The sequence below is a fragment of the Oryx dammah genome, unplaced genomic scaffold (assembly GCF_014754425.2).
Source record: "Oryx dammah isolate SB20612 unplaced genomic scaffold, SCBI_Odam_1.1 HiC_scaffold_28, whole genome shotgun sequence".
NCBI lineage: Eukaryota > Metazoa > Chordata > Mammalia > Artiodactyla > Bovidae > Oryx > Oryx dammah.
In genome coordinates, this window is record NW_024070212.1 from 75,053,939 (window position 1) to 75,079,235 (window position 25,297).

At 43.1% G+C, this 25,297-nt stretch overlaps 1 protein-coding gene across 1 annotated transcript in view; it reads left to right on the forward strand.

Annotated features, from left to right (window-relative positions):
* Positions 1-25,297, forward strand: part of WLS (Wnt ligand secretion mediator) — a 115,062-nt gene that overhangs the window by 40,130 nt on the left and 49,635 nt on the right. The window contains exon 2 of the mRNA XM_040232610.1: positions 543-815. Coding sequence (XP_040088544.1) covers positions 543-815 — 273 coding nt within the window. The remainder of the gene's footprint in view (positions 1-542; positions 816-25,297) is intronic.

Sequence of the window (25,297 nt, forward strand, 5' to 3'; positions counted from 1 at the left end):
TAGGCTACCCACTCCAGTATTTTGGAGCTTCCCTGGTGGCTCAGCTGGTAAAGAATCTGCCTGCAATGCGGGAGACCTGCGTTTGATCCCTGGGTTGGGAAGATCCCCTGGAGAAAGGAAAGGCTACCCACTCCACTCTTCTGGCCTAGAGAATTCCATGGAGTGTATAGTCCATGGGGGTCACAAAGAGTTGGACATGACTGAGCAACTTTTACTCACTTGGTATTTCCCTGGTGGCTCAGACAGTAAAGAATATTCCCTCAACTCAGAAGCCAGGCTGTGTTCCTGAATCGGGAAGATCCCCTGGAGAAAGGAAATCTTGCCTGGAGAATTTCATGGAGAGAGGAGCCTGACGGACTATAGTCCACAGGAGTCACAAAGAGCTGGATACAGCTGAGCAACTAACGCTTGGTATTAATGAGCCTGAAGTTATGGAAGGCAGTGTGAAAAATGGAGAGAGGATGGTAGTGAAAAGAATGTTAGCCAGAATTAGGCATTTACATGTATGATTCTTCTAAAACAGAAAAACATTCTCTTTTCAGCTCCAGGACCCACAACGGCAGTATCCTACATGTCAGTGAAATGCGTGGATGTCCGTAAAAACCATCACAAGGCAAAATGGTTAATGCCTTGGGGACCCAACCAGTGTGACAAGATCCGAGACATCGAGGAAGCGATTCCAAGGGAAATTGAAGCCAATGACATTGTGTTTTCTGTCCACATCCCCCTCCCTTCCATGGAGATGAGTCCTTGGTTCCAGTTCATGCTGTTTATCCTGCAGCTGGACATTGCATTCAAGCTGAACAACCAAATCAGTAAGTGCACTCTCCCTACCCCTCTCCTGTCTTGAGGAATTTCGCTTTTCAGCCTTTTCAGAGCCAGTTATAATAGGAGTGAAATAACAGTGTTACTGGTGATGATTATTGACCGCTTTCTACTTACTAGATGCGTTTCTGAGTGCTCTACCTGAGTTAACCCATTTTATTTTCCCACCAGTTCCTAAAGGTGGGTCTTATTTCACTTTCCGGAGAGAAAACTCAGGCATCAGTGAGGTTGGCCAAAGTCAGAAGGCCAGAGAATGGAAGAGCTGGAATTCAAAGCCAGGCAGCCTGGCTTAGGAGCCCTGCTCTAGCCAAGCTCCATTGCCTTAGTGCCACAAGGGAGCTCACCCCCGTGGAGTGATTTGAGAATTTCTGAAAGGTCCCATGTTTCCAAATGTCTTTTCTGGTGAAGCTTTTAATTAAGCCATTGCCTAAGAAAAATATACCTGTCAAAATGGGAGCACCAACCCAGGAGCTCCCATTTTCCCATAAAATCAGGTTATTTTTCTAGTTTGCTCAGTTGTGATTCAAGACTCTGAGGACATGAGATATATTAGCATTTTGTGAGGGGGAGATTGGTAATTTTTGAGAGGCAGATTCACTTGTGACATCTGGGGATAGTATAGGGAATTTGTCCATGGATTAGAGCACTTTTTAAAATTCTCATTTTCTTGTATCAGAAATTATTGTGATACATAATCATATTAATTTTACTCCACTTAGGTGTTAGAACAGTATATATGCCTGATTGACATTTTATCTGGAACAGATTATGCTGAGATCATTTTTCAAAATGTAATTCTACCCGTAATTCATTCAATCTCTTACTCCTTAATTCAGACTGTTTTTGAGTGCCCACTGCTACCACACACTGAACTGATGGCTGGACATGTAGATACGTATGAAGGTACTGTCCTTCAAGGGGCTTACAGTGGAGATGCCAGGCAAATAATCAGTCATTACAGTACAGTGTCCAGGGTATACCCAGGAGCTGTGGGAGTATGAAGAGAAGGCTTTAGAGCAGAGAAAGGGAAGTCTGCCTTGGCATACACACATACTTGTGTGTGTGTAGAGGTGAGCAGACAGATCTTCGAGGTGAGTATTAAAGAGTGAAAATTCTGACAAGGAATTGGAGATGAGGGTGAGTGCAAGTGGAAGATCATTTTCTTTTAATTTAGTTTATTTATTTATTTTGGATTTTTCTTTCTTTTCTTTTTTTGGCTATGCTGCATCTTAGTTGTGGGATGTGGGGTCTTCAATATTTGTTGCAGCATGCAGGATCTTTATTTGTGGTATGCGGGATTTAATTCCCTGATCAGGGATCAAACCTGGGCCCACTGCGTTGGGAGTGCAGTGTCCTAGCCACTGAACCACCAGAGAAGTCCCTAGAAGAGCATTTTAGCTAGAAGGAGTGGTTGATGTGCACCTGGACCTTCATATTAATAACAACCTGACACGTTCAAGTGGTACTTCCTATGTCCCTACTCTCTTGCCTGTTGACTTGCTTGCTCATTCATCACCTGTGTAACGCACTTATTCATTCAAACTTACCAAGTTTCAACCATGTGTTAAGTGCTAGATACAGAAGATACAAGATTGAAGAAAGCACTAGGGAAGAAACGGTTGAGAAACAGACACTTAAACATATGATTAAGAAAGCTAAGTGCTATAATGAGAGGAGTATACAGTATAATGTTTGAGTTTCAGGAAGGGAAATTTGCTATGAGGTTAAAAATGGAGACTAAAACTAATGTGTATACCTTGAGGTTTGGGTTTTTGTATTCCTAGTTCCCAGAATGTATTCAAGAAAAGGAGAATTAGCATCATTAGAGGAGCCATGGGAAGCTAACATGGGTAGATTAACTGATTTATGTTCTGATGTGAAGGTCAAGGACACAGTACTCTGTTATCTGGGCTGGTTGCCTGTTGTGTATTTCCATATAATGTTCCCAGACAGACTCCTTAACTCCAAGGGTAAAGGAAATGATTTACTCTGTAATAGAAATTAAATAATTGCTCTGTATTGGCTGCATTAGTGCTGGGTAACAAATTATCCTAAAATTTAGCAGCATAAATCAATAAACATGTATCATCTCCCTGTTTCTCTGGGTCAGGAATCTGGGCACAAATTAATTTGGGAGTCTCTGGCTGACTCTTCTGAGGTTGCAGTCAAGCTGTTGGTCTGGTCTACAGTCTTATCAGAAAGTTGAAGCCTCAACCGAGCTTGCGACTGGCATCTGAAGAGAGGGACAGTTTTGTGAGGCTGAGCCCTTTACCTGTGGAATCTGATGTTATCTCTGGGCAGATAGTGGTGTCAGAATTATTGGATGTGTGGGAAATTCCACCCTCCATCCTAATTGGTGGTCAGAACCTATTACATATCTGAATAACTTCACAGAGGAATTGCTTCCCATCATATATTAAATCTAAACATCAAAAATATCTGTGTTGATGAGGCTTTAACTACAACACTGCTATATGTAAATGAAATGTGAATGCATTGTATGTTTTTTTTTCCCCCAAGTACATCTTCCGGTTCCAAAATACATTTTATCTTCATCTAGAAAAAGAGTGGACTAAAGATTCTTAAACAACATCCTTTAATTTCTTGTAACGTGAAGATCTGTACTTAATAGGGACACACTAAAATTCTAATAAGATGGACAACTAACAGCTGCTTCAATAAATAAAATAAACTGGAACCATCAATAAAACCAAATTGATCAAAAAATTCTTATTTTGAGCAGTAGCTCTGATGGGGCCTGTTGACTTTAATTTGAAAATGTTATATGTTGGGTTCATGAGAATATTCTTTCCTTAAGTGCATTTTCTTTACCATTTGCTAATGGATACTAAAGGGGAAATCAGTTAAAGAGGGATGGTATGCCTTTGCTGAGTTATATAGACATATGCATATAATAATATTCATGGGACATAGTAGGTCTAGGTTTCCCCCCAATCCTTATATTAAAGAGTATGTGCAGCCTCCTGTCTACTTTTTACATTTTATCATTGTTTGAATGCCTTTCTGATAGCAGTATGTGGGGCAGAAGAAAAAAGATTGGGAATGTGGTTAATAAGATCCTATTATATGTGGATGACTTTCTGTTTATTAAAGATTAAGTGCTAGCAATATTACCTCAAATGGAAGGAAGAGTCAGGACCAATCCTGTTTTTTCTTTAAGCTTTCCTAGGCAGTCTATGAAATGAGTTTCAGATTTCAAATAATAAGAGATTTCACACTTGGACTATTAAAGTTAGGATTTTAGACACACATGCAGAGTTTTCATGTATCTCTTAACGGTCTTTGAGCAGACAAAATAGTCAAAGGACTATATATTTTACGTGACACTTAGTCATTTGGAGCTAAGTTGTTTATTCCTTTTAAACTTTCAGTTTAAGATGATACAGGTTTTGGCTAGGATTTGAGATCTTGACTATCCCTCAGAAACTGAATAAGCATTGACATTCACTTTAAAAACTGGTCATTGTTTCATCAATTCCAAGATTTCATCAGATGCATGTCTTGAAAGCGAACGTGCAAGTCGTTCAGTTGCGTCTGACTCCTTGCGACCCCATGGACTTTACGGTCCATGGAATTCTCCAGGCAAGAATACTGGAATGGGTAGCCTATCCCTTCTCCAGGGGATCTTCCTGAACCAGGAATTGAACTACGGTCTCCTGCATTGCAGGCGGATTCTTTACCAACTGAGCTATTAGGGAATCTCTATTCTTTGGAGGGGGAAATAATGATATTATAGAGTAATTTATAGTAATAAAAGTGTTTAGAGAATGTGTATATTTTATTTGAGAAAGATATTCCACGTTTGTTATGCAAAATAAGTAATCTATACTTGAAAGAGCAATATTAAACAGAATTCCTACTTTCTTTTTTTTTTTTTAATTTATTTGCTGTGCTGTACAGCACTGCATTTGGGATCTTAGTTCTCTGACCAGGGATTGAACCTGCATCCCCTGCATCCCTGCATTTGGAAGCACATGGTCTTAACCACTGGGTCCCCGAGGAAGTCTCCCTACTTTGATTTTTTAAAAACAAACATTTAAATAACCTACTACTGTCATTCATTGCTAAGTATGAAAAGTAGTAACCAGTTCAACTTGTAAATGGTGATAGTTTTAAAAGGGCTTTCCTGATAGCTCAGTTGGTAAAGAAACCTCCTGTAATGTAGAAGACCCTGGTTTGATTCCTGGGTCAGGAAGATCTGCTAGAGAAAGGATAGGCTGTCCACTCCAGTGTTCTTGGGCTTCGCTTGTGGCTCAGATGGTAAAGAATCTGCCTGCAATGCAGGAGACCTGGGTTGGGAAGATCCCCTGGAGAAGGAAAAGGCTGCCCACTCCATTATTCTGGCCTGGAGAATTCCATGGACTGTATATTGGGTCACAGAGACAGGACTGAGCAACTTTCATTTTTAAAACAATAGTCTGCAAGAACTGGGAAGGGAAAGCCAGTTGAAGAGAATCTAGAGACTTCTAGATACTTGGAAACTGGTTGTTGCTGTTGTTTAATTGCTTAGTCCTGTCCGACTGTTTGTGATCCCATTGACTGTAGCCTGCCAGACTCTACTGTCCATGGAATTTCCCAGGAGAGAATACTGGAATGGGTTGCCATTTTCTTCTCCAGGGGATTTTCCAGATCCAGGGATTGAACCCACGTCTCCTGTGTCTCCTGCATTAGCAGGCAGATTCTTTTCTACTAACGCCACCTGGGAAATTGGACTGTTCAGTAAATGCCAACTCAAGGTGGCTCTCTGCGTCTCATCTGTGGATACTGAGGGCCTACTGAACTGTTCTGTATAGGTGACTTGAGCATCCATAACTTTTGGTATCCACTGGGTGGGGATTTGGGGGTGGGGGTGGTCCTAGAACCAATCTCTCGTGGATAATGAGGGATGACTATATGAATTCTGAGCAGACCTGTCTGTTGAAATCTGTGTTTGGGTCAGTGGTTGACTTTTACCTAAACATTTCAGAGGTATGGGATTAATGTGTTTGTCAGGGCACAAACATGGTGCTTCTTTAGAGCTGAAAAGGACAGAGGACTTCAGTTTTTTCTCTGGAGAGTTAGAAAATGGAGGGAGTGTGAGTAGACTAAAAAATGTCAGAAAAAAGTCAGCCTAAACACCTGGTGTCTGGATGATTAAAAGTTGGGAAAAAATGAATGTTTATCTATGTGATGGGCTTAGATTGTTCTGTGACAAATTATTTTATTTGAAAATATCATCTAGAGTGGATGTATACCTTTCTTTTTATAGTGTTTTATCAATCACTCAATTTACATAGATATTTTTAAAATGCAGGTTTGGGATGGCCGAAATGGTACTCACTTGTAACGTAATATCACTCTACTGATACAACTGCAAGTCACATACTTAGCATAACCTCAAATTCTCTATGGGGCTTCTTTTGAGGAGCTTGGGTGCTGAGACCAAAGGAAAAGGTATTTATTTATTTTTTCAACGTGTGTCTACCCAGCTTTCAAATTTTCTATTGAAATAGAAGCACTGAAATTCATTGGCAGAAAGCATCAGGATGAATTGATCTGTCTTTAGCAGTAAATCTAGGATTTTCAGATGTCTAAAAAATTCTTTGGCTGAAGAAGTCCTGATAAATGGTGTGGGATGGGGAAAGCCAGGGTATTTATTCTGTTTTTAGGTAATGAACTCATTATGTTTTGCCTTGAGCCCTATGCTGTACTCTGCAATTGAGCACTGTCTTAACTTGTTTCACTTTTGCAAATGACTACATTGAAATGATCAAATTATTTCTCTAACAAGTGATTTTTCTTTTCTTAAACTGAAAATATTTCTTTGAAATGTTTCTAGTAAAAGTATAGAACAACATTATTACCCAGTCATTTTTCACGTTAGATGTCTGAGTGTCCTGGGAGAAAATTGCCTAACTTTTTATGAAATGATTGTACTCTTTCATTTGTGTAGCTTGTTATAGAATGTTAGGTAGACACCAGATGAAGATAATTAGGATAAAGGAACAATCTACTGACTGTAAAAAATGAACTGTCACTTTATCTAAAATGATTGGGGCGGATTTATAGAAGGGAAAAGATGGAATTCTTTTGTGACCTTATTGTTGACCATCAGCAAGAGCTGTGGTTCTTAATTCTGTATTTTTGGATGCTTCTTGGGAAGAGTCCACAAAGAGAGCTTAACGGAGCAGAGGATTCTCTACACCATAAAACTGTAACTGCTGTGATGGAGCAGACTGTTGGTAATATGGTATCCACACAACAGGAATTCCATGTTTCATCAGCCAATCCTCTTTAACAAACTATGTTGAAGCAAGTCACTGAGAAGAAATCTACTTCTACCCTTCCACTCCCATTCCACCACCTTCCCTAAAAGAGACTTCTTTGGTTTATGACTATGTTACAGTCTCATAAAGAAACATTTCTGAGTGGATAGTTTTTATTACAGGCTAGTGACATCAAGAGTTTTAAAGTTCCTTTGTAAATTTCTTTACCTACCCCAGCGTCAATGGGGGAAGAAATAAAACTTCAAAATTTTCCTCTTCTCTCTCCCTACGCACTCAAAAGATAAGCTGAGAAAGCTCAAAACACACCAGAAAGAGGCAGCAGCCTTAAATGGAGTGGGGTTTGAGGTGGTGAGTAAAGGGAGAGAGGTTGTCAGTATTCAAGATGAATTTACATGGCCAGTCCTCTTTCTTATGGAGTTGTGTTTCCTCTTCAAACCAAGGCTAGAACCTAGAATTTACAAGTATAACTCCATCTTACGTAACTTACCTGACTTAAAATGGAAAGAAACTAAGTCACAGAAGAGGACCATATTTTGTTGATTATAACCCAAGATAGTGAATATTAAAGACATCATGTTCGTTTACTCTCATTCATGGATTATCTTTCCCTTTGAGGGAATCTTCAGGAACAATTGAAATTAACCATTGTGAACATGTTTATATTGGCAGGAGGGTGAGAACCCTTGGCTTTGTTTTATTTGGGTGTGATATGTGTAAGCCCATGACTTGGACAGCATCCCTATAAAGCTGTCTGGATCTCTATACTTTCTGGCTCAATGGTTTTGTGTTACGTATTTCCAATGAAGAAACAGAGTTGGACTCTTTCAAAACCTTCCCAAGACTTTATTTATTTATTTTTTTAAATGTTGACAGTTTGCTGTGGCTTCCCAGGTGGCTCAGTGGTAAAGACCCCGTCTGCTGATGCTGGAGACATAGGAGACGCAGGTTCAATCCCTGGGTTGGGAAGACCCACTGAAAGAGGCAATGGCAACCCACTCCAGTATTTCTGCCTGGATAATCTCATGAACAGAGGAGCCTGGCGGTCTATGGTCCATGGGGTTGCAAAGAGTCCGACGTGACTGAGCACACATATAGTTTGTTATATGAGATCCCTCCCACTTTCTTCTCGTCATCCATTGGCTCATTGGTCAACTTAGCATTAGGAAAAGATTGTGTTGGATTGGTCTCTAGTCTTAGCAGAACACTCATCCATGGTGTTGAATAATTTTTAGTAATTGTTACTAAACATCCACTGTGTGATTGCAGACTTTGAGCACTGGAAGAAAGGTTAGAATGCTGTTGGTCTAATAATTTAAAAGGACTCTATGGGTAGACTTCAAGGACCGTATGAGCCCCTGATACTGTGTGAAATTTTAGTCCTGTTTACTTATGTGCATTTTGGGAATAAGAGGTTTTGAGGCTTTTTTCATATTTTCAAATGGGCCCCCAAATCTTAAAGGACTAATTTATGAGATGAGGGAACCTTACAATACTTGCCCACCGTAGCACAGCTGGCTGGAGACAGAGCAGGATCTCCTGGTTGTATATCAACTGTGTAGACTAAATATACAGGTCAGTGAGGCTTCTATCAAACAGAGGCCTCTTAAGATTCTTGGACAGAATGCACTGGTCATTCTAAAATGGTATATTTTCTTTTTTTTCAATCTCCCAAGTTCAAGTTCAGGAAATGTAGTGCAGTCTAGAATCTAGACTAGGAGGTAGGCTGGTCCTGTTTATAGTGCCACAGCTGCAGATCACCCACGTGTCTCATTTCCTGCTCTGAGTTTAGAATATAAATGAGGAGATTCTCTGTGCATCCATAACAAGTATATCCTGGTTACTAAAATAAAAGCCTGGTGACATCAATGAAAAATGTAAGCAGCAAAGCCACCACAAGCAGCAGATTCCTTGATGGCGCCCCACTATATATAAGACATTTTGTGCTTTTTTACCTCCTCTTCTAATTTTGGGTATTGTCAGTATTTAAATGCCAGTCCGTCATCACATAGCTAATGTGAGGTTATTTCATGGAAAATCATACCTTTATTTGGGGTGACCTAAGAAAATAAGAAGTAGAATTATTTTCTGAATGATACTTCGGAAAGCAAAAGAAAGTTGGAGAAAGAAAATCCTTTGTTATACAAAGCAGAATTTTACTTAAAGTGCCAGGGACTCTACAATGGAAAAAAACACTTTCCTCAATAGCTTCGTACTATCTACACACTGATGCTAAAAATGGTTCTGGTTCTTCTTTTGCTTTAGTAAATTAGTGCTCATGGTATTAGTAGGGAAGGTAGTAGTAATTCTTTGAAGGAAGAGGTTCTGGTTTTTTAATTGTTCTGGTTTAGGTTGTTCCCTAAGGTAATTGTCCGTTGAATCTATCTTTGCTGCCTTACTGGTTATTCATATTATGACTGCAAGGGAAAGCCCAGGCCTGACCTAACAGACAAGATTATATGTTCTTTAAATGTAAGGGCTAGGGGAAGATAGAAGAGTTTAGTGTCTTTTAAAAAAATTTCTGCCTTGTAGAAAAGTTTTAATAGATGAAATTGTTCAGCAATGAAAAGGCTGTCTCTCCAGGTAGTGAGCAGCCTGTTATTGGTAGCAATCAAGTGGGAGCTGGTTGAAGGGGTAATCATAATGATGACCATAGTGATAACTTGCATTTAATGTTGATTTCTTTACAAAGTACTTTTGTACTAGAGATGCTGGTGGTTGTCTCTGTTGCCAGCCATTTGCTTTGGCCTCATATCATTTTCTTACAGAACTTGTCTATTTCTCCTCCCTCAGAGTGTGGACTTCCATCATGCGTCCTGAATGGGCACCTGGCCACATAATCAGTCCCTCAGCCATAGCTGATTGGATTAGCATGGGCTCTTGCCCCAAGGGGGAACAATCAGATTCTGTCTTATAAGAAACTGGGGCTCACTATTTCTAGGCTCACCTTCATTGGCATTTAAACTGAAAAGTCCTGAGGGCTGCCTGGGCAACCATCATTCGTCTCATGCCTGGAGAAGCAGAGAAAGTTGGTTGGCAGAGTGGGAAAACCGGATACAAAGAGAAAAGTGGAGTTGAAGGACCATGGGGTATAATTACAATCGAATACAAGTGATGAATCTCTCCCTGACAGTTTTCTCTTCCTGCTTCTGGTTCCTCAAGCTTGTCAGCACTTGAGCTTCTCAAGATACCTTTGTATCCTTCTGGCTAATTTCTGCTTAAGCTAGTGTGTGTAAAATCCTGTTGCTTGCAAACAAATTATCTCTTGAGTATGACAACTTTATTTTTATTTCATCTGATCATCTCAACAGTTCTCCCTTATGAATGAGAGGAAACTGTGGATGAGAGAAGTTAAACGATTTGTCCAAAGTCTCCTAGCTGAGAAACAGAGGGGTTATAAGCGTAAGTGATCTTGGGAGTCGGGTGCCTTGATCCCACTGAGTCTATGGCATGAATCATCGATAGTGCCCTGGAGAGGCTTCCTGATCTGAGTGGGAAATCATACGAGATGACCCTTAAGGTCCTGTCCACTCTATGTCTCTTTTGCTGAAAGTCCATGAGTCACTTAAGGTTCTTAGACTATAAAAATCTCATGAGTATCCCTTCAGTTACTTCAAAGACCCTCAAGAGTGAACCATTTTAGAAGATGCTGTTGAGTGGGGATGGATGCCCTTATGTTAGTGGGTAAACTTAGTGTTGAGTGAGTTTTCTTGTCTTTCATTTTGTTACGTGTTACCTTGTGTTCATTTCTAGTCCTTGGGTAGGCAGACAGGGTTGGTGTACTGGAAGTGTATTTTTAGTCTGACATTAAAAAATGTATCATAGACACCAACTCAGGAAGCAGTTTTTAGGTGAGTCAGTATATAAATAACCTCAAAGAGTTTTCATAAAGGGATGGCAGATCTTTTAAATTTAACAGCCCAGCTTCTGAGGCCCCCTTTCCAAAGTCGTGCATTCATTTAGCGGCCATTTACTGGGCTTCTACTGTGTGCTGGCATTTTTTACTCAGAAATTAAGGTATAAAGATAAATCCTTATCTTTCATAATACAATTTCAAAAAAACCTCATGGTCTTTCTTTGTTTACTTCTCTCTATCCTGAAAGACTGAATTTTGAGGGCAGGGACTGTTATCTTGTTCATCTTTGTGTCCCCATACTTAGCACAGCCCCAAGAACAGTAAACACTTGAGATGTACTCAGAAGAATTAGGATCTCACTGTCTAGTTAGGAGAGAAAGAAACAAAAAAATCACACTAGTGTGTTCAGTGCTAAGTGCCCAGAATATTCCACGAACACAGGAGGGCAAAATGATTAACTCACTGTGAATACAGTTTTTTAATTGAGCCTTGAAAGGTGGAGTCTTAATGAGAGATGGTGGAATCTGTGACTCTCTACTATTTGTTGGCAAGAAGGCAATCCAAGGGCAGCCTTATTTTGTTCTGAAGACAGAGTATTGGGCCCAAAACTGGACCTGTCACTTAACGGATTTATGTGACACCTTTGGCAAGTAAGTTTCTGAATTTCCTTGTGCTTCATTTTCTTTATCTATAAAATAGAGATAATAGTAGTACCACACTTATTAGGATTGTTTTAAGGATGAAACAGTAATACATATGAGGCTTTTACATAGGAAGTATACAGAATAAATGTTCAATAAAGGTGAGTTCCTGGACTTGAGCAGAGAGAAGAAATGTAAGTTCTTAAGAGAACAGAGTGGTCCAGAAAGGGCGGCAGCAGGACCCAGTGTGTAAAACAAGGACCTGAACAGATGCTAGCCACAGGACTTTCACTACTGAAGCACAGCAGTTTTTAACTTTGGATTAAGAACCTTGACCTTGAGAGAAAAATGTGCACAGACCCCATACAGATAGTTTGTATTCATATTTCACCTGAAGACCTGAAGGTCATCTGTGGGATTCAGAGGTTCATCAATCTCAAGGAAAGAGTTCTACCTTCGTGGTATAGGTAGACCCCCTGAGTGCCCGGTTGTATGTTGATTACCAGTGAAGCAACTGGAGAACACCCTGAAATAGAAGAAGATGGGGGAAATTCTCAGCACCCTTAGGAGATTATGTGCACAAGGGATGATTTAATTATATTTGACTGTAAACAGGAATATGTAATTAAAATATTTAGGAATAGAGTAATAATTCAAGAAGGGACCAGAGGTATGTGGGAGAAAACCTCTTAGAAGTCTGCAACTGGAGATTATAGAAGTTACATGACTTCTCCAAAGTCATCTGAGTTGCAGCTGAGGAAGGCAGGACTAAGAACCCTGTTTTTCCACCATGAAATACTGTGAAATGACATGTTATAAGGAGAAGATGGTAAATTGCCTTGTTAAAAGAATTTAATATTAGAAAGAAAAGATAAGCTCCTAAAAGAGAGAGAGACCAATTGGTGGGTTGCCTTGATGACTGGGCTAAGAAATTTGGAATTTCATCCTTAAGAAAAAGAATTGAAAATCACATATTTAGTACTGAAATGAAATGTGGAATTCAGGATTTGAGACTTGTAGCTTATCCTTTGAATTATACAGCAGCTGGATATCGATTTTTTTCCCCCCATCTGGACTTCTCACCTGGTGGTCTTCCCAACAGGAGGGCATCTGTGAACTTTTTAATGGGAGAAGTCATAAAGCTGGGTTAGGGCTGTGTTCGCACAAGGCTGGCTTCCGAGACAGGTAAAATCTAACTCCCCTTTTGCTTTTCAGCCACAGACACAGCCATCGCTGCCACCACCAGCTGAGTAACTCGGAATCTAGGGGTTGCCAGTAATTGTGGGTTTTAAGTCACAGAGGAAAAAGATAAGAGGCGAGCAAGGCTGGTTTTTTCACAATTAAATGTTGCCTCTCGGGCTTGTCTGTCGGCAGGAATCCAAGAGGTCAGGACCCACCAGCCATGTTATTTTTCTCCCTGGCTGCCTGCTGTCACTCTTATCCCCTCCTCATTCATGGGAATGAGGAAAAGGTGGGTTGGAAATAAAAAGCTTTCGCTAGCCTACTTTTTCCTTTACGAAACTTGTCGGAAACAAAGCTTTCCGGTGAAACAGACGGGATCCCTTTAGGTAGCTGGCTTGTCCTGGCGACAGCACAAAGGTATTTTTATGGGGGGGAAAGAAACCATTGTTGAAATGTCCTCTTGTCATTTTATAGTTATGACATTGTTTTTTCTCCAGGACTGCCATGTACTCTGGTATTTTTACATTTGTTTCTGTTTAACTCTTTATGTTAGTCAACATCAAGTTTCTATCCCTGGTCTCGCCAGCTCCACTCCAAGTGCCCTGAAGGCAGGGATTGTTTTACTGTTCTTTGTTTTTAACACAGCGCTGCAAAGGTAGAAGGCAGTTAAGCATCTGGTGGTGGTTCCATTTTCTGTGTTCAAGAGATGTTAGAACTAGAGGGACCTTAGTCATCATATGTTCAACTTCAGTATTTAATGAAAGAATACAATGTGTAAAGTGACTTATTCCAATTGTACAGGTAATTAGTGACTTTCCCAGAGCAAGAAACAGGTCTCATCTCCTAACTCATGACTTAATGGGAGAGGCCTGGAGTGATGAAGTCAGGCAAACCCTGTTCAGTTTGCCTCTCTCCCACACTGACACTGAGACCACATGCCTCGGTTTCCTCATTTTGAGATTACCAGATAATCTTCTATATCTGGCTGGCATCTAGGTGCGGCTGAAAATGTCTACACATAATAGGCACTCAAAAATGAGAGCTTTAGAGAATCTTTGTTTTATGTCTTTTAAAAATACAAGACCTCCTTTATAAGAAAACACATTTCTGTGATCTCTTCACCATCAGAAAATGTAACTTGATTGCTGTTGATGAGAACAACTTAGGAGGAACAGCAGGCTAGCGGGGCTCTTGGGAGGATGCAGCCTGGAATGGACCAGAAGTGGAAAGTGGTCCTGCCCACAGATAAGGAAGGTAACAAGTGCCGTGCCTCGGCCTGTGTTCCATCAGTCCTCAATGGGAGGGAGTTGGGTTGGCTTGTTCAGCAGTTGGTAAGGAATGCCTGCCGCACCCGCCATGCTGGGCAAGAGGCTAGATAGAGATATTGGGGGTGGGAGGAGATGAACAAGTCAATGGGCCTCACTTGCTGCCGGAGTGAGATGAGTGTGATGATGGTAAGCCACACAGTGAGAGAGGGAAGGGCCAGGGGCTGAGGGACAAGCACCCAGGAGAACACTGCCCAGGCTCAGTGTTATTCAGAGGCAAGCTGGGGGAGATAGATGCATGGAAAGATTGACCGAGATGGGGTGGGGCGGGGGGAGTGCCAACATTACCGGAAAGGAAAGAGTCTTTCAAAGGAAAGACTGAGAGAGGTGCCTGGGGAGGAAGAGCAGAAGGAACCTGCTCTGAGCATCAGTGGCTTTTACTGAGGAAGAAGTGGTGAAGGTCTTTGGGCCGCGACCCAGAGCTCTGGTTTTTGGTTATCCTTCACTCTCACAGACATAGATGCCTTCTCCCCCCTCGCTGTGGTGTTGAGTCTGTCTGTCTCCTGGAAGCCTGAGCAGCTCCCACACATTGTCCCATTGCTTCCTGGAGCTCAGGGAACGCCCTCACTGATGATCAAGGGGAGGACCTCATCTGCAAAGGAGAACCTCAATCCCCACCTGTGTGCTTACTCGCTCAGTCATGTCTGACTCTTTGTGACCCCATGACTGTAGCCCACCAGGCTCCTCTGTCCATGGGGATTTTCCAGGCAAGGTGCTGGAGGGGGTTGCCATACCCTCCTCCAGGGGATCTTCCCAACCCAGGGATCGAACCCAGGTCTCCTGAAATGCAGGCAGATTCTTTATCATCTGAGCCACCAGGGAAGTCCCCCATCCCCACCTAAGCCACATGAAACAAATATTCTGTGCGAATAACACTGGCCTGACTCCAGCAATAACACAGCTGCTGAAACAGCTTAGTCACCAGGGCGATGGAGATAGTGCAGCACGGGAATGTGGGGTGCAGAGATCTGACATTTAGCTGGCTGGCAGCCCCCCGGGAGCCAGCACAGATCTGTGGGAGAGCCTCAGAGAGGGTCCGCTTCCCATTCACAAGCATGTCCTTGTTTCTTTTGAAGCCCAACTGTAATCCTCTCCCTCGGCCGGGCAGACTGGAAGAAAACTGAAACATTTTGGAACCGAAGAGAGGAAAACCGAAATGGTTTACTCCTCTGAGACACCTGGTTTCTTTCCCTTAATGATCCATGTTTATTTCCTGGATTTTTTTTTTCCTGCTCCAGGCTAGGCAGAGTGTGATTTAGAGGAAGGTCAAGTGGGAGGAAGGGGTGGTGGGGAAGAGCTCTTATCTAGAAAATGTGACTTTCTTAGCTTTTAGCTATCCAGGTGATGTAGGAAGAAGAGGGCAAATCCTGGCCCTCCTGCCTGATCTTGCTTGAGCTTCTTCTGCATCTTCATCCATTAGAGCTCCTGTCTGAAGGACTCTGGGCAGATCTGGGCACACTGCTTCCCTGGTTTCAAGCAGGGTTTTAGGAGGACTAATAAACTGCCACAGAGTGACCCCATTCCTCTTCTAGCCTTTTGAAGAAGTGACCTTTGTGTTTTCCCTTTATCCTGGACTACTTCTGCACTGTTTGTTTGGGGGGTTGTTAAGTTAAATTAGCCATCCCTTTCCTCTCCTAGTTACTGTATGAGAATGCAGCTGTCAGTCTGTGAACTCTGCCATCATCTATTTTTAGATTCAGGGTGAATGAAGCCTCTTCTCTAATTGCATTTGGTGGGGAGGGGGGAGGGCAGGTAGATTTTCATAACCATCACGTCAGCTGTTCTTCTAAACGCCCTGTGCTCTGATGGCGTCCTGGGGAGAAAGCAAAGAAGCCCACTGTGCGTTTCCCTCCCCTGGCTGTCGGGTTTGTTTTCACTCCACATTCATGTTGATTATGGTCAAATAGGAAAGAGCTGTTTCTACATTTGCTCTCCAGTGTTTTAACACTTGCCAACTTGGATGGTTCTGATTTCTCTAGCTTTGTCAGGAAATGATTGGTTCATTGTTGAGTTCAGGTTCCTTGGAAAACAGGGAAGATCCTTCTGGTGACATTTACTATGAGAGTCAATAATCTTAAACATACTGAGAGCTGTGTAGGTGCAGCAGGCCTCAATTTTTTCGAGATCTCTCTACCCCCTCCTCCCCCATCCCCGCCCCATCCCAGTCTGCCTTTCACACAGCTGCCAGATCTCTTTGCTTAAGCATCCTTCTAAATAAGATGCTGCAGTGTTCAGAGCACATTTCTTCTCTTTCTCAGCAGATGCTTCCTCATCCTAACCTTGTCTGTTTTCTCTACTCCATCTCCCATTCCCTGCCATAGTGAATGAGTTGATTTCTCTGACTGAACTGTGCTATTTTGTGCTCCCATGACTCTTTGGCCATGTGGTTCCCTCTGCCTATAATTCCTGCTCCTGCTTCCTTACCTAGTGAACTCTTACTCATCCTGTGAGTCAACAGTTAAACATCATTTCTTTTAGATGAGATACTCCAGAAGATTGTATATTCTGTGCTGTGTTTCTCATCCCACTAGTTAGTACTCTTGACAGCTTATGCTGACTACAGTTGTCCCTTGATATCCCTCAGTTCAGTTCAGTCGCTCAGTCGTGTCCGACTCTTTGCGACCCCATGAATCGCAGCACGCCAGGCCTCCCTGTCCATCACCAACTCCCGGAGTTCACTCAGACTCATGTCCATCGAGTCAGTGATGCCATCCAGCCATCTCATCCTCGGTTGTCCCCTTCTCCTCCTGCCCCCAATCCTTCCCAGCATCAGAGTCTTTTCCAATGAGTCAACTCTTCGCATGAGGTGGCCAAAGTACTGGAGTTTCAGCTTTAGCATCATTCCTTCCAAAGAAATCCCAGGGCTAATCTCCTTCAGAATGGACTGGTTCCCTAGGGGATTGGTTTCAGGACCCCTGTGAATGTCAAAATTCTCATATGCCCACGTCCTTTATATACTGCACCTTTATATGGTACAGTACAGTCAGCCTTCCATTTCTGCAGGTTCTGCATCTGTGGATACAGAGGACTGACTGAATATATCGATTTCATATGCACCACCCACATAGGGTAATATTCCTTCCCTGCTGACTCATTAATAAAGAATCCACCTACCAATGTAGGAATTGCTCGTTTGATCCCTGTGTTGAGAATATCCCCTGGAGAAGGAAATGGTAACCCATTCCAGTATTCTTGTCTGAGAAACCTGGGACAGAGGAACCTGGCAGGCTATAATCCATGGGGTCACAAAGAATCAGACATGACTTAGCAACTGAAAAACAACTGCCTTCCTTACCTTACTGTGAACAATTGAGGGCAATGAGTCTGCCTTGAAACTAGTAGGTGCTTAAATATATTTGGTGGAGGAAAACATGGATTGGATGGTCCAACTAGCATTAGAGGTTTCAGAGGTATATTATTCCATCTTGGTGGCAGCATCAGCTCTTATGATTTCTCAGTTCCTGATGGACTTCTTTATGTCCTGGAAAAGTTGGCTTGAGTAGATTATCAGAGACCTAACATGTCATACCCAAATGATTGCTGTAGATTTTTCTTCTCTGAAGTCTTACCAGTAGTTCAATCTATTCTCTTATCTCTGTAGACGTGGACAGGCATGATTGTTGGTCAGTTGTTTAGTCATGTCTGACTCTTTGTGACCCCATGGACTGCAACACGCCAGGCTTTCCTGTCCTTCACTATCTCCTAGAGTTTGCTCAAATTCATGTCCATTGAGTCAGTGATGCTATCTAACCATCACATCCTCTGTCACCTTCTTCTCCTTTTTGCCTTCAATCTTTTCCCAGAATCAGGGTGTTTTCCAGTGAGTTGAGTCTTCGCATCAGGTGGTCAAAGTAATGGAGCTTCAGCATCAGTCCTTCCAATGAATATTCAGGGTTGATTTCCTTTTGGATTGACTGGTTTGATCTCCTTGCAGTGCAGCGGACTCTCAGGAGTGGTCTCCTCCTTTACCCCTACTAGCCCTCTCAAGCAGAACACTGTTGCAACTCCATGATGTAATTCAGATGGAGCAGGAGGAAGGGAGTGGCGACCCCCTCAGGCTCACTGTTTCCACCCAGTCCTTGAGAGCAGGTGTATTGCTCCTTGATGGTACCCTTGGCCAAATCTGAAGAACATCCTTTTTATCTGAGTGTGTGTGTGTGTACACATGTGTGTGGGGGTGGGAGAAAGGAAGCAGGTTGTAGGGGAAATAAAGTGAATGCCCCCAAAATAGCAGACTGTAGACTACACACAAGTGGTACAGAAAGGATGGAGTGACAGAGAGAATTTTGGATTTTAAGGCTATTTGGAGAAAGAAGAACTATATTCACTCATTAATTTGGCACATATTTAATGATGATTTGTAAAGACATGAGTGATGTAGCTAGGAACAAGACAGAGGCAGTCCTTGGCTCTCAGAACCTCTCAAAGTGGGAGGTGGGCAGGGAACGCGATACAGGGAAGTAGTCAGTACTGAGCTGCAGTAGGATACGTGTTACAGCGACAGATAGGGTGCTGTAGGAGCAAGAGGAGAAGCCTTCCCTCTGTTTTAGTGGGTGAGGGAAGGTGGGAATGAGTCTGTAGAATTCTAGAAGATGAGCAAGTGTTATTCTGGCATGAGGGGGATGCCAAGCACTATCTTCAGAGGACTGTCTGCAGCCCAGAGGAAAGCTCTTTTATAATATACCCTCTCAAAGAAGGCTCCCTAGTAAAAACCCAGTGTGCTAACAGGGACCCCAAGTGCAGTAAGTGTAGATAACTTTTAGTGAAACTGAAAAGTAAAAGTTGCTCAGTTGTGTCTGACTCTTTGCAACCCCATGGACTATACAGTCCATGGAATTCTCCAGGCCAGAATACTGGAGTGGGTTGCCTTCCCCTTTCCCAGAGGATTTTCCCAACCCAGGGATCGAACCCAGGTCTCCCACATCGCAGGCAGATTCTTTACCAGCTGAGCAACAACGGAAGCCCAAGAATACTGGAGTGGGTAGCCTATCCCTTCTCCAGGGATCTTCCCGACCCGGGAACTGAACTGGGGTCTCCTGCATTGCAGGCAGATTCTTTACCAACTGAGTTATCAGGGAAGCCTTAAAAAAGCAGTCAGCATTTGCTGAGTACTTACTCTATGTTAGGGCTGTGTGAGTGACTAGCACATTTAATCCTCACAACCATAGGAGATGGACACACTGTCATCCCCAACTTTGTAGAGAAGTTCAGTGACTTGCCAACCATTGCACAGGCACCAAGTGGCCAAAGTGATCCCTGATCCCAGGCTGCCTCTCTCTGGAGCCTGAACTCTTACCCATCTTCAAGGCTGGAAGTGGGATGGCAGGCTAAGGTGACCAGTGTAGCAGGCAGGGATAGGAAAGGGGTTGTGAGATGAGGTCCTGAGATGCTAACCAGGAGCCAAGTCTTAGTCTTGTATGGCATTTAAGGAATTTCAAGATTAGACTGGGGGCAATGTAAAGGCATTGAAAGTATTTTAGAAATCATCTATGAAAAACATACATGGGGCATGTGTTTGAGTCATCTAGACCTGAAATGATGTTAGCCTCGAATAAGGGCTTCCCTGGTGGTTTAAATGGTAAAGCATTTGCCTGCAATGTCGGATACCCAGCTTTGATCCCTGGGTCTGGGAGATTCCCTGGAGAAGGGAATGGCTACCCATTCCAGTATTCTTGCCTGGAGAATTCCACGGACAGAGGAGCCTGGCAGGCTACAGTCCACAGGGTTGCAAAGAGTCGGACATGACTGAGTGACTAACACTTACACTTTGAACAGTGGAGAGTGGTGATGAGGACAGAGAGGGAGATAAATCTATAAGACTTGATGAGCTCAGAGAATGGACTGTATTTGGTGGTTTGGTTTTCTTTTGTGAACCGTGGAAACAGAGCCATCCATCCAGTGGAAAGTGGGCATGCAGATTTGAAACTCAGGAGGGAAATCTGAACTTGAGAGGTGACCGATGCCCCTGGAAGAGATGAGACCCCTCAGAATGAGTGTGCTGAGTTGGAAGGGGAAGGGGTGGGATTTCCCTAGTGGTCCAGTGGTTAAGACTCCACTTCTCCACTGCAGGCAGCTTGGGTTCATTTCCTGGTTGGGGAACTAAGATCCTGTATGCTATGCAGCCAAGAAGCTTAAAATAAGGAAGGGAAAAGAGCTACTCTATAGCTCAGTGAACACCAGGATGTGGTTTTTCTTTATTCTACCAATTCATTGTTGTCCTACCAATTCATTTGTTTACAAAACATTTGATGCCCCAGCTACTTTTTGAAATGTATATCCTTTAAGCAGTTCAGTAGGATGCAGTAGGGCTAAGTGGATATTTTCTGAGAAGATGTCACTTTGCAAAGGGCCTGATGTGAGGAACATTCCACAATGTCCTAGTCATATTTTCATAGACAAGTTACTTCATTTAGGACGTACTGCTTCAGAATATAGCAAGGGATCATTCTGACAATGCTTAGAAAAATGTTTTACATGTGAAAAATATTTCTCCACAATGCAAATGCTTGACGTGTAAAAGTGAGACAGGTGAACTCAACTGTTAGTCTGGTTTGTGAAATAGTTGTACTCATTCATTTTATAACTACCTCACACCCAGGCCTGTAGGGCATCTTAAAAAAACAGCCAGGACCAAATTTATAATTAGCTGAGTCCATTTTTGCCAGACCTAACCATGGATATAGGACAGGGTTGGTTTTGTTATTTCCTTAATTGAAAGCGTCAAGAAAATACAAGCCAGGTCAGGGAGTTTTTGATCAGGGAAAGAACGCTGGCATAAATAACCCCAGATTATATGTCTGCAGGAGGCTGGGAGGAGGCTGGTCTGCACAGCCTCCTTCTGAGGTTACCCAAACAAACCTGGTGACTGGCAGCTCCCCTATGTAATATGGGAATGTGTGTGAGCATTTTGAAATCTCTAATTTTTTCCCAGGGCAAGGGTCCAGGGAAATCAAGGTTTCTCAGGGTACTGAAAAGCTTTTGACAACCATAAAATAATTCTCTATCTTCTCTTAATGTGACTTGCCCTCCCCCTTTTCCCTTTTATTTCTTTTACTGATCAATAATATCACCTAATCATCATGGGACTGGATGGAAAAGAAATAAGGATTTTTAAGTGTTTATATACCAAGTGACTCTGTCAACAGCCTTGGGAAGTAGGCCCCGTTGTTTCTATATTGCAGAGGTGGAAAGGGACTTAATCAAAAGTCACTTAGCTAAGAAGACATAAAGTTGAAAAGTGGATCTGTTTGGTCCCCACACTCTTTGTAATATCCTGACTGGCAAATGCCTGTTTCCAAAAGTGTAAGTAAGAAGTGTTCTGATGAATTCCTCGAAGAAGGCTCATCTTTCATAGCTTCAGCCTCTCCTCCCAGGGGCCATCCTGACATTAAGCAGCTGCCCTGGGTTTCTTGGGGTGCTCACGCTGTTTCCTAGCTCTTTGTGCCCCTCCCCCATCATTTTTGGCTTATGCTGAGGACTTGCTCACCTTTCTGGCTTTCTGCTTGTCTTCACAAAACTGATTGGCAAACACTTTCCCATGAAGGGCAGGATGGTTTAACTCACGCAGAGATAAATGCTTCTTAAGGGTATGCTTGGTCTGTGTGTCCCGGTGTGGGAAGGCCCAGGTCTTTCTGCCTGTAATGGTGCTCAGTCTGGGTCTGCTCCCACAGAACCCTGCAGTGCAGGTTCCTCATGTCAGGGCACTGCTTCCAGAACAGGGTGGAAATCCCAGCTGTGCCTTTCCACACCTCCCTTCCCAGTATTGAGAATGGATTTTCCGTACAAACAAAATGTATCTCCAAAGTCATTTGAGAAATGTGAGGCTCAGACAGCCCACAGGACAACAAAGCTGCTGGTCTCATTTAGGTGTGGAAAGTCATGCATCTCAAATCTATAAATGCCCTATGCTGATACTTTACAGCTTCACCCCATAGAACTGGTGTAACCAGCATTCTTGTCTTATAGAGAAGGTTCTCCAGGAGCCAGAGGTAGTCTTGGCCTTCCTGCCATTCTCCCAAGGAGTTCAAATTGAATGCTTCACTTTCATTCTCTCTGTGGAGGTGGAGGAGGGGAGTATGGCCCCAACAGTACCCTAGGAGTCATGAGACCCGTGCTTTATTACCTGCACATAGTCATTAAAGCTGAGCTTTGTTTCCGGCCCATTGGAGGCTGGATCCATGGGTGGCTGGCTTCAAGCTTTGCTGGGTCCTCTGCCCAGTGTTTTCCTGTCTCTGAGTTTTGTGCTTCAGGTTTGGATATGGGTTCATAGTGGGCGGTTCATGTCTCTGAAACCCGGTAACTATTTTGAATTAAAGTAGATATGAGACTTACTTTCATATCCCTTATGAAATGATAAGAACAATAGCTAAACCCGTCACGGGGGGCAGGAAGAAAAGGGGACGACAGAGGATGAGATGGCTGGATGGCATCACTGACTCGGTGGACATGAGTCTGAGTGAACTCCGGGAGTTGGTGATGGACAAGGAGGCCCGGCATGCTGCGATTCAGGGGGTCACAAAGAGTCGGACACGACTGAGCGACTGAACTGAAACCCATCATGCTTTCAACACTGATCTAAGAATTTTTCGTGTAGTAACTGATTTAAAGATCACAAAATCCTAGGTGTGTGCTCAGTCACTTCAGTCATGTCTGACTCTGTGTGACTCTGAGGACTGTAGCCATCCAGGCTTCTTTGTCCATGGGATTCTTCAGGCAAGAATGCTGGAATGGATTGCCGTGCCCTCCTCCAAGGGATCTTCCTAAGCTAGGGATGGAACCCATGTCTCTTGTGTCTCCCGTGTTGGCAAGTGGGTTCTTTACTACTAGCACCACCTGGGAAGCCCCAGCATCCTAGGAAGCAAGTCCTATTCTAATAGGGTGAAGAAACTATGAGTGTCCATGGGTGGGGGGAGATCACAGAGTCCTGTGAGGGGACGCTAGCAGGTCACTTGAACCGGCCATTCTCCCTGTATAAGAACCACAGGCCATGGAGCTCTAGAAGCTTGAGCTTCTAGGGGAAGCTGAGTCTTGGCTTCTCTGCCTTATGAACAGGAACGATAACATCTGCCCCAGACAGAACAGAATGTAGGGAGGTGATCCATGAGGATTAGGCAGAGCCTGTGGCAAATGTTATGAACAAAATAGAAAAGTTTAGAAAGAACTTCACTTGGTGGTAAAATGGGAAGAGAAGAATAGTGGTGTGGGGCGGTATGAAAAGTGTCTCCCTTCACCCCAAAGAATGATGTTTACTTAGCTGACCTGTGCAGAGATTTTGTTTCCTTTTGGTGTTTTTTTTGCTTTTAAGATATTTATTTATTTATTGTTTGGCTGCATTGAGTCTTAGATGTGGCACGTGGGATCTTCGTTGCATCATGCAGGATCTTTTGTTGTGGGGCGTGGACTCTCTAGGTGTAGAACATGGGCTTCAGACCACGCAGGCTCTCTAGGTGCAGCCTACAGCCTTAGTTGCTTCACTGCATGTGGGATCTTAGTTTCCCGACTAGGGATTAAAACTGCATCCTCTGCATGACAAGGCAAATTCTGAACTGCTAGACTGCCAGGGAAGTCCCTTCGTTTTGTTTTTAGTTAGTTAGTTGTTAACATTCAAAAGTTGAGAGATGTATAACCATCTGAGGAGAAGGAAGTGGCAGCCCACTCCAGTGTTCTTGCCAGGAGAATCCCGGAGACAGAGGAGCCTGGTGGGCTGCTGTCTTTGGGGTCACATGGAGTCGGACACGACTGAAGAGATTTAGCAGCAGCAGCAGCAGCATAACCATTTGAACCTGGCTTCTCTTGAAGCAGCAGGTCTGGAAAGATAACCTGTGCTGTCTCTTGAGGTTTGGAGTTGAAAGCAGACACGACTGAAGTGACTTGGCATACAGAGGGCTCTCCTGTCCCTGATCACACACCAAGTTAGGCCCAGATCCATGATCGGAACACAGGCGTCCCTGGGCTTCCAGCTCCAGGCAGGGTGGGTCCCTTTACACTTCTCCAGTCAGTTTTCTGAAGCTCTGTAGATTCTGGGAGTTCCTCTCCTCAGTGCTCAGCTTAGAGGATTGCAGCCATGCTCCTAGTGGTCTCCTGGGAGCACTGCATGTTTCTCTCACCTAGAAAGTTGTGTTTGGTCAGAGTTGAGTGGCCTGCAGTGTGCTTGATTCAGCTATTAGGTTTCTCTTGAATTCTGTTTCTGCCAACAAAGATAGTAAAGTGTGGTTGGGTCTGGGGGAACCAGACTGAGGTGTAAGACCCAGCTCTACCACTTACTAGCATGTATTCTTGGGCAATTTTTCTAGCTGACTTCTTCCTCATAGGATGGGTGTGAGGATAAAAGAGTACAGTGTTCTCATGGAGCCTTGTTTTTATTAAAGACATACCTGTTCATATTTTGTGACTCATTTGAGGGGCTTCTTTCATCACAAGTTAACCCAGTTTTCTTTAAGCAATACAAAAAAGATGGTTGTCTTTTAAGAAGGCTTCAAAATAGTTCTCTTTCTCATATTACCAACAACCATACAACTTCAGGCAAGTCACTTCATATCTGAGGGCCTCGGTTTACTTACTAATCAAAAGGAAATACCCATGCCCACTTTATGAGTTGTTTAGTGAGGTCATTTAAATGAAAGCACGGAAGTCATGAGGGCCTAATAGAAAGTAATTGTACATGAAAACAGTCTTTAAAATTTTTGTTTTTAACAGCATATTTTAAAACAGTTTGGAGATTCCCAACAGGTAGCAATAACTCTTAAAATAGGAAGAAGGCCAGGAGGCAAGTGTGTCTGGCCCTTTCTCTTCCTGAGGCACCTCCTCTGTAAGGCCCACCCCTAACATTTGTGGGGCCCAGGGCAAGAGTACCTATGAAGGCATGGTTGCCATATGTCTACATATTTTAAAGTAACAAATCACACCAACAAATTGTTGAGCCAAATAAGACCTATCACGCAAATGTACCTAATCTACCTTCATGATGAACTGGAAGTCTGGGTTTGAATTTAGGGTTCTTGGACTCCTTGGAATTCTGTGTCAAAAATGGGATGGACCAGGGAGTGTGGGCTTCTCAATGTGTTTTCTTCCCATCCCTGACTCCATCCCACACAAAGACTATGTTTATGTATGGACACCCCACCCTCCAAGCTTAATCTCTGTCCATGTCCTCAAAAACAGCAGCCCTTTAATCACTCGTGAGCC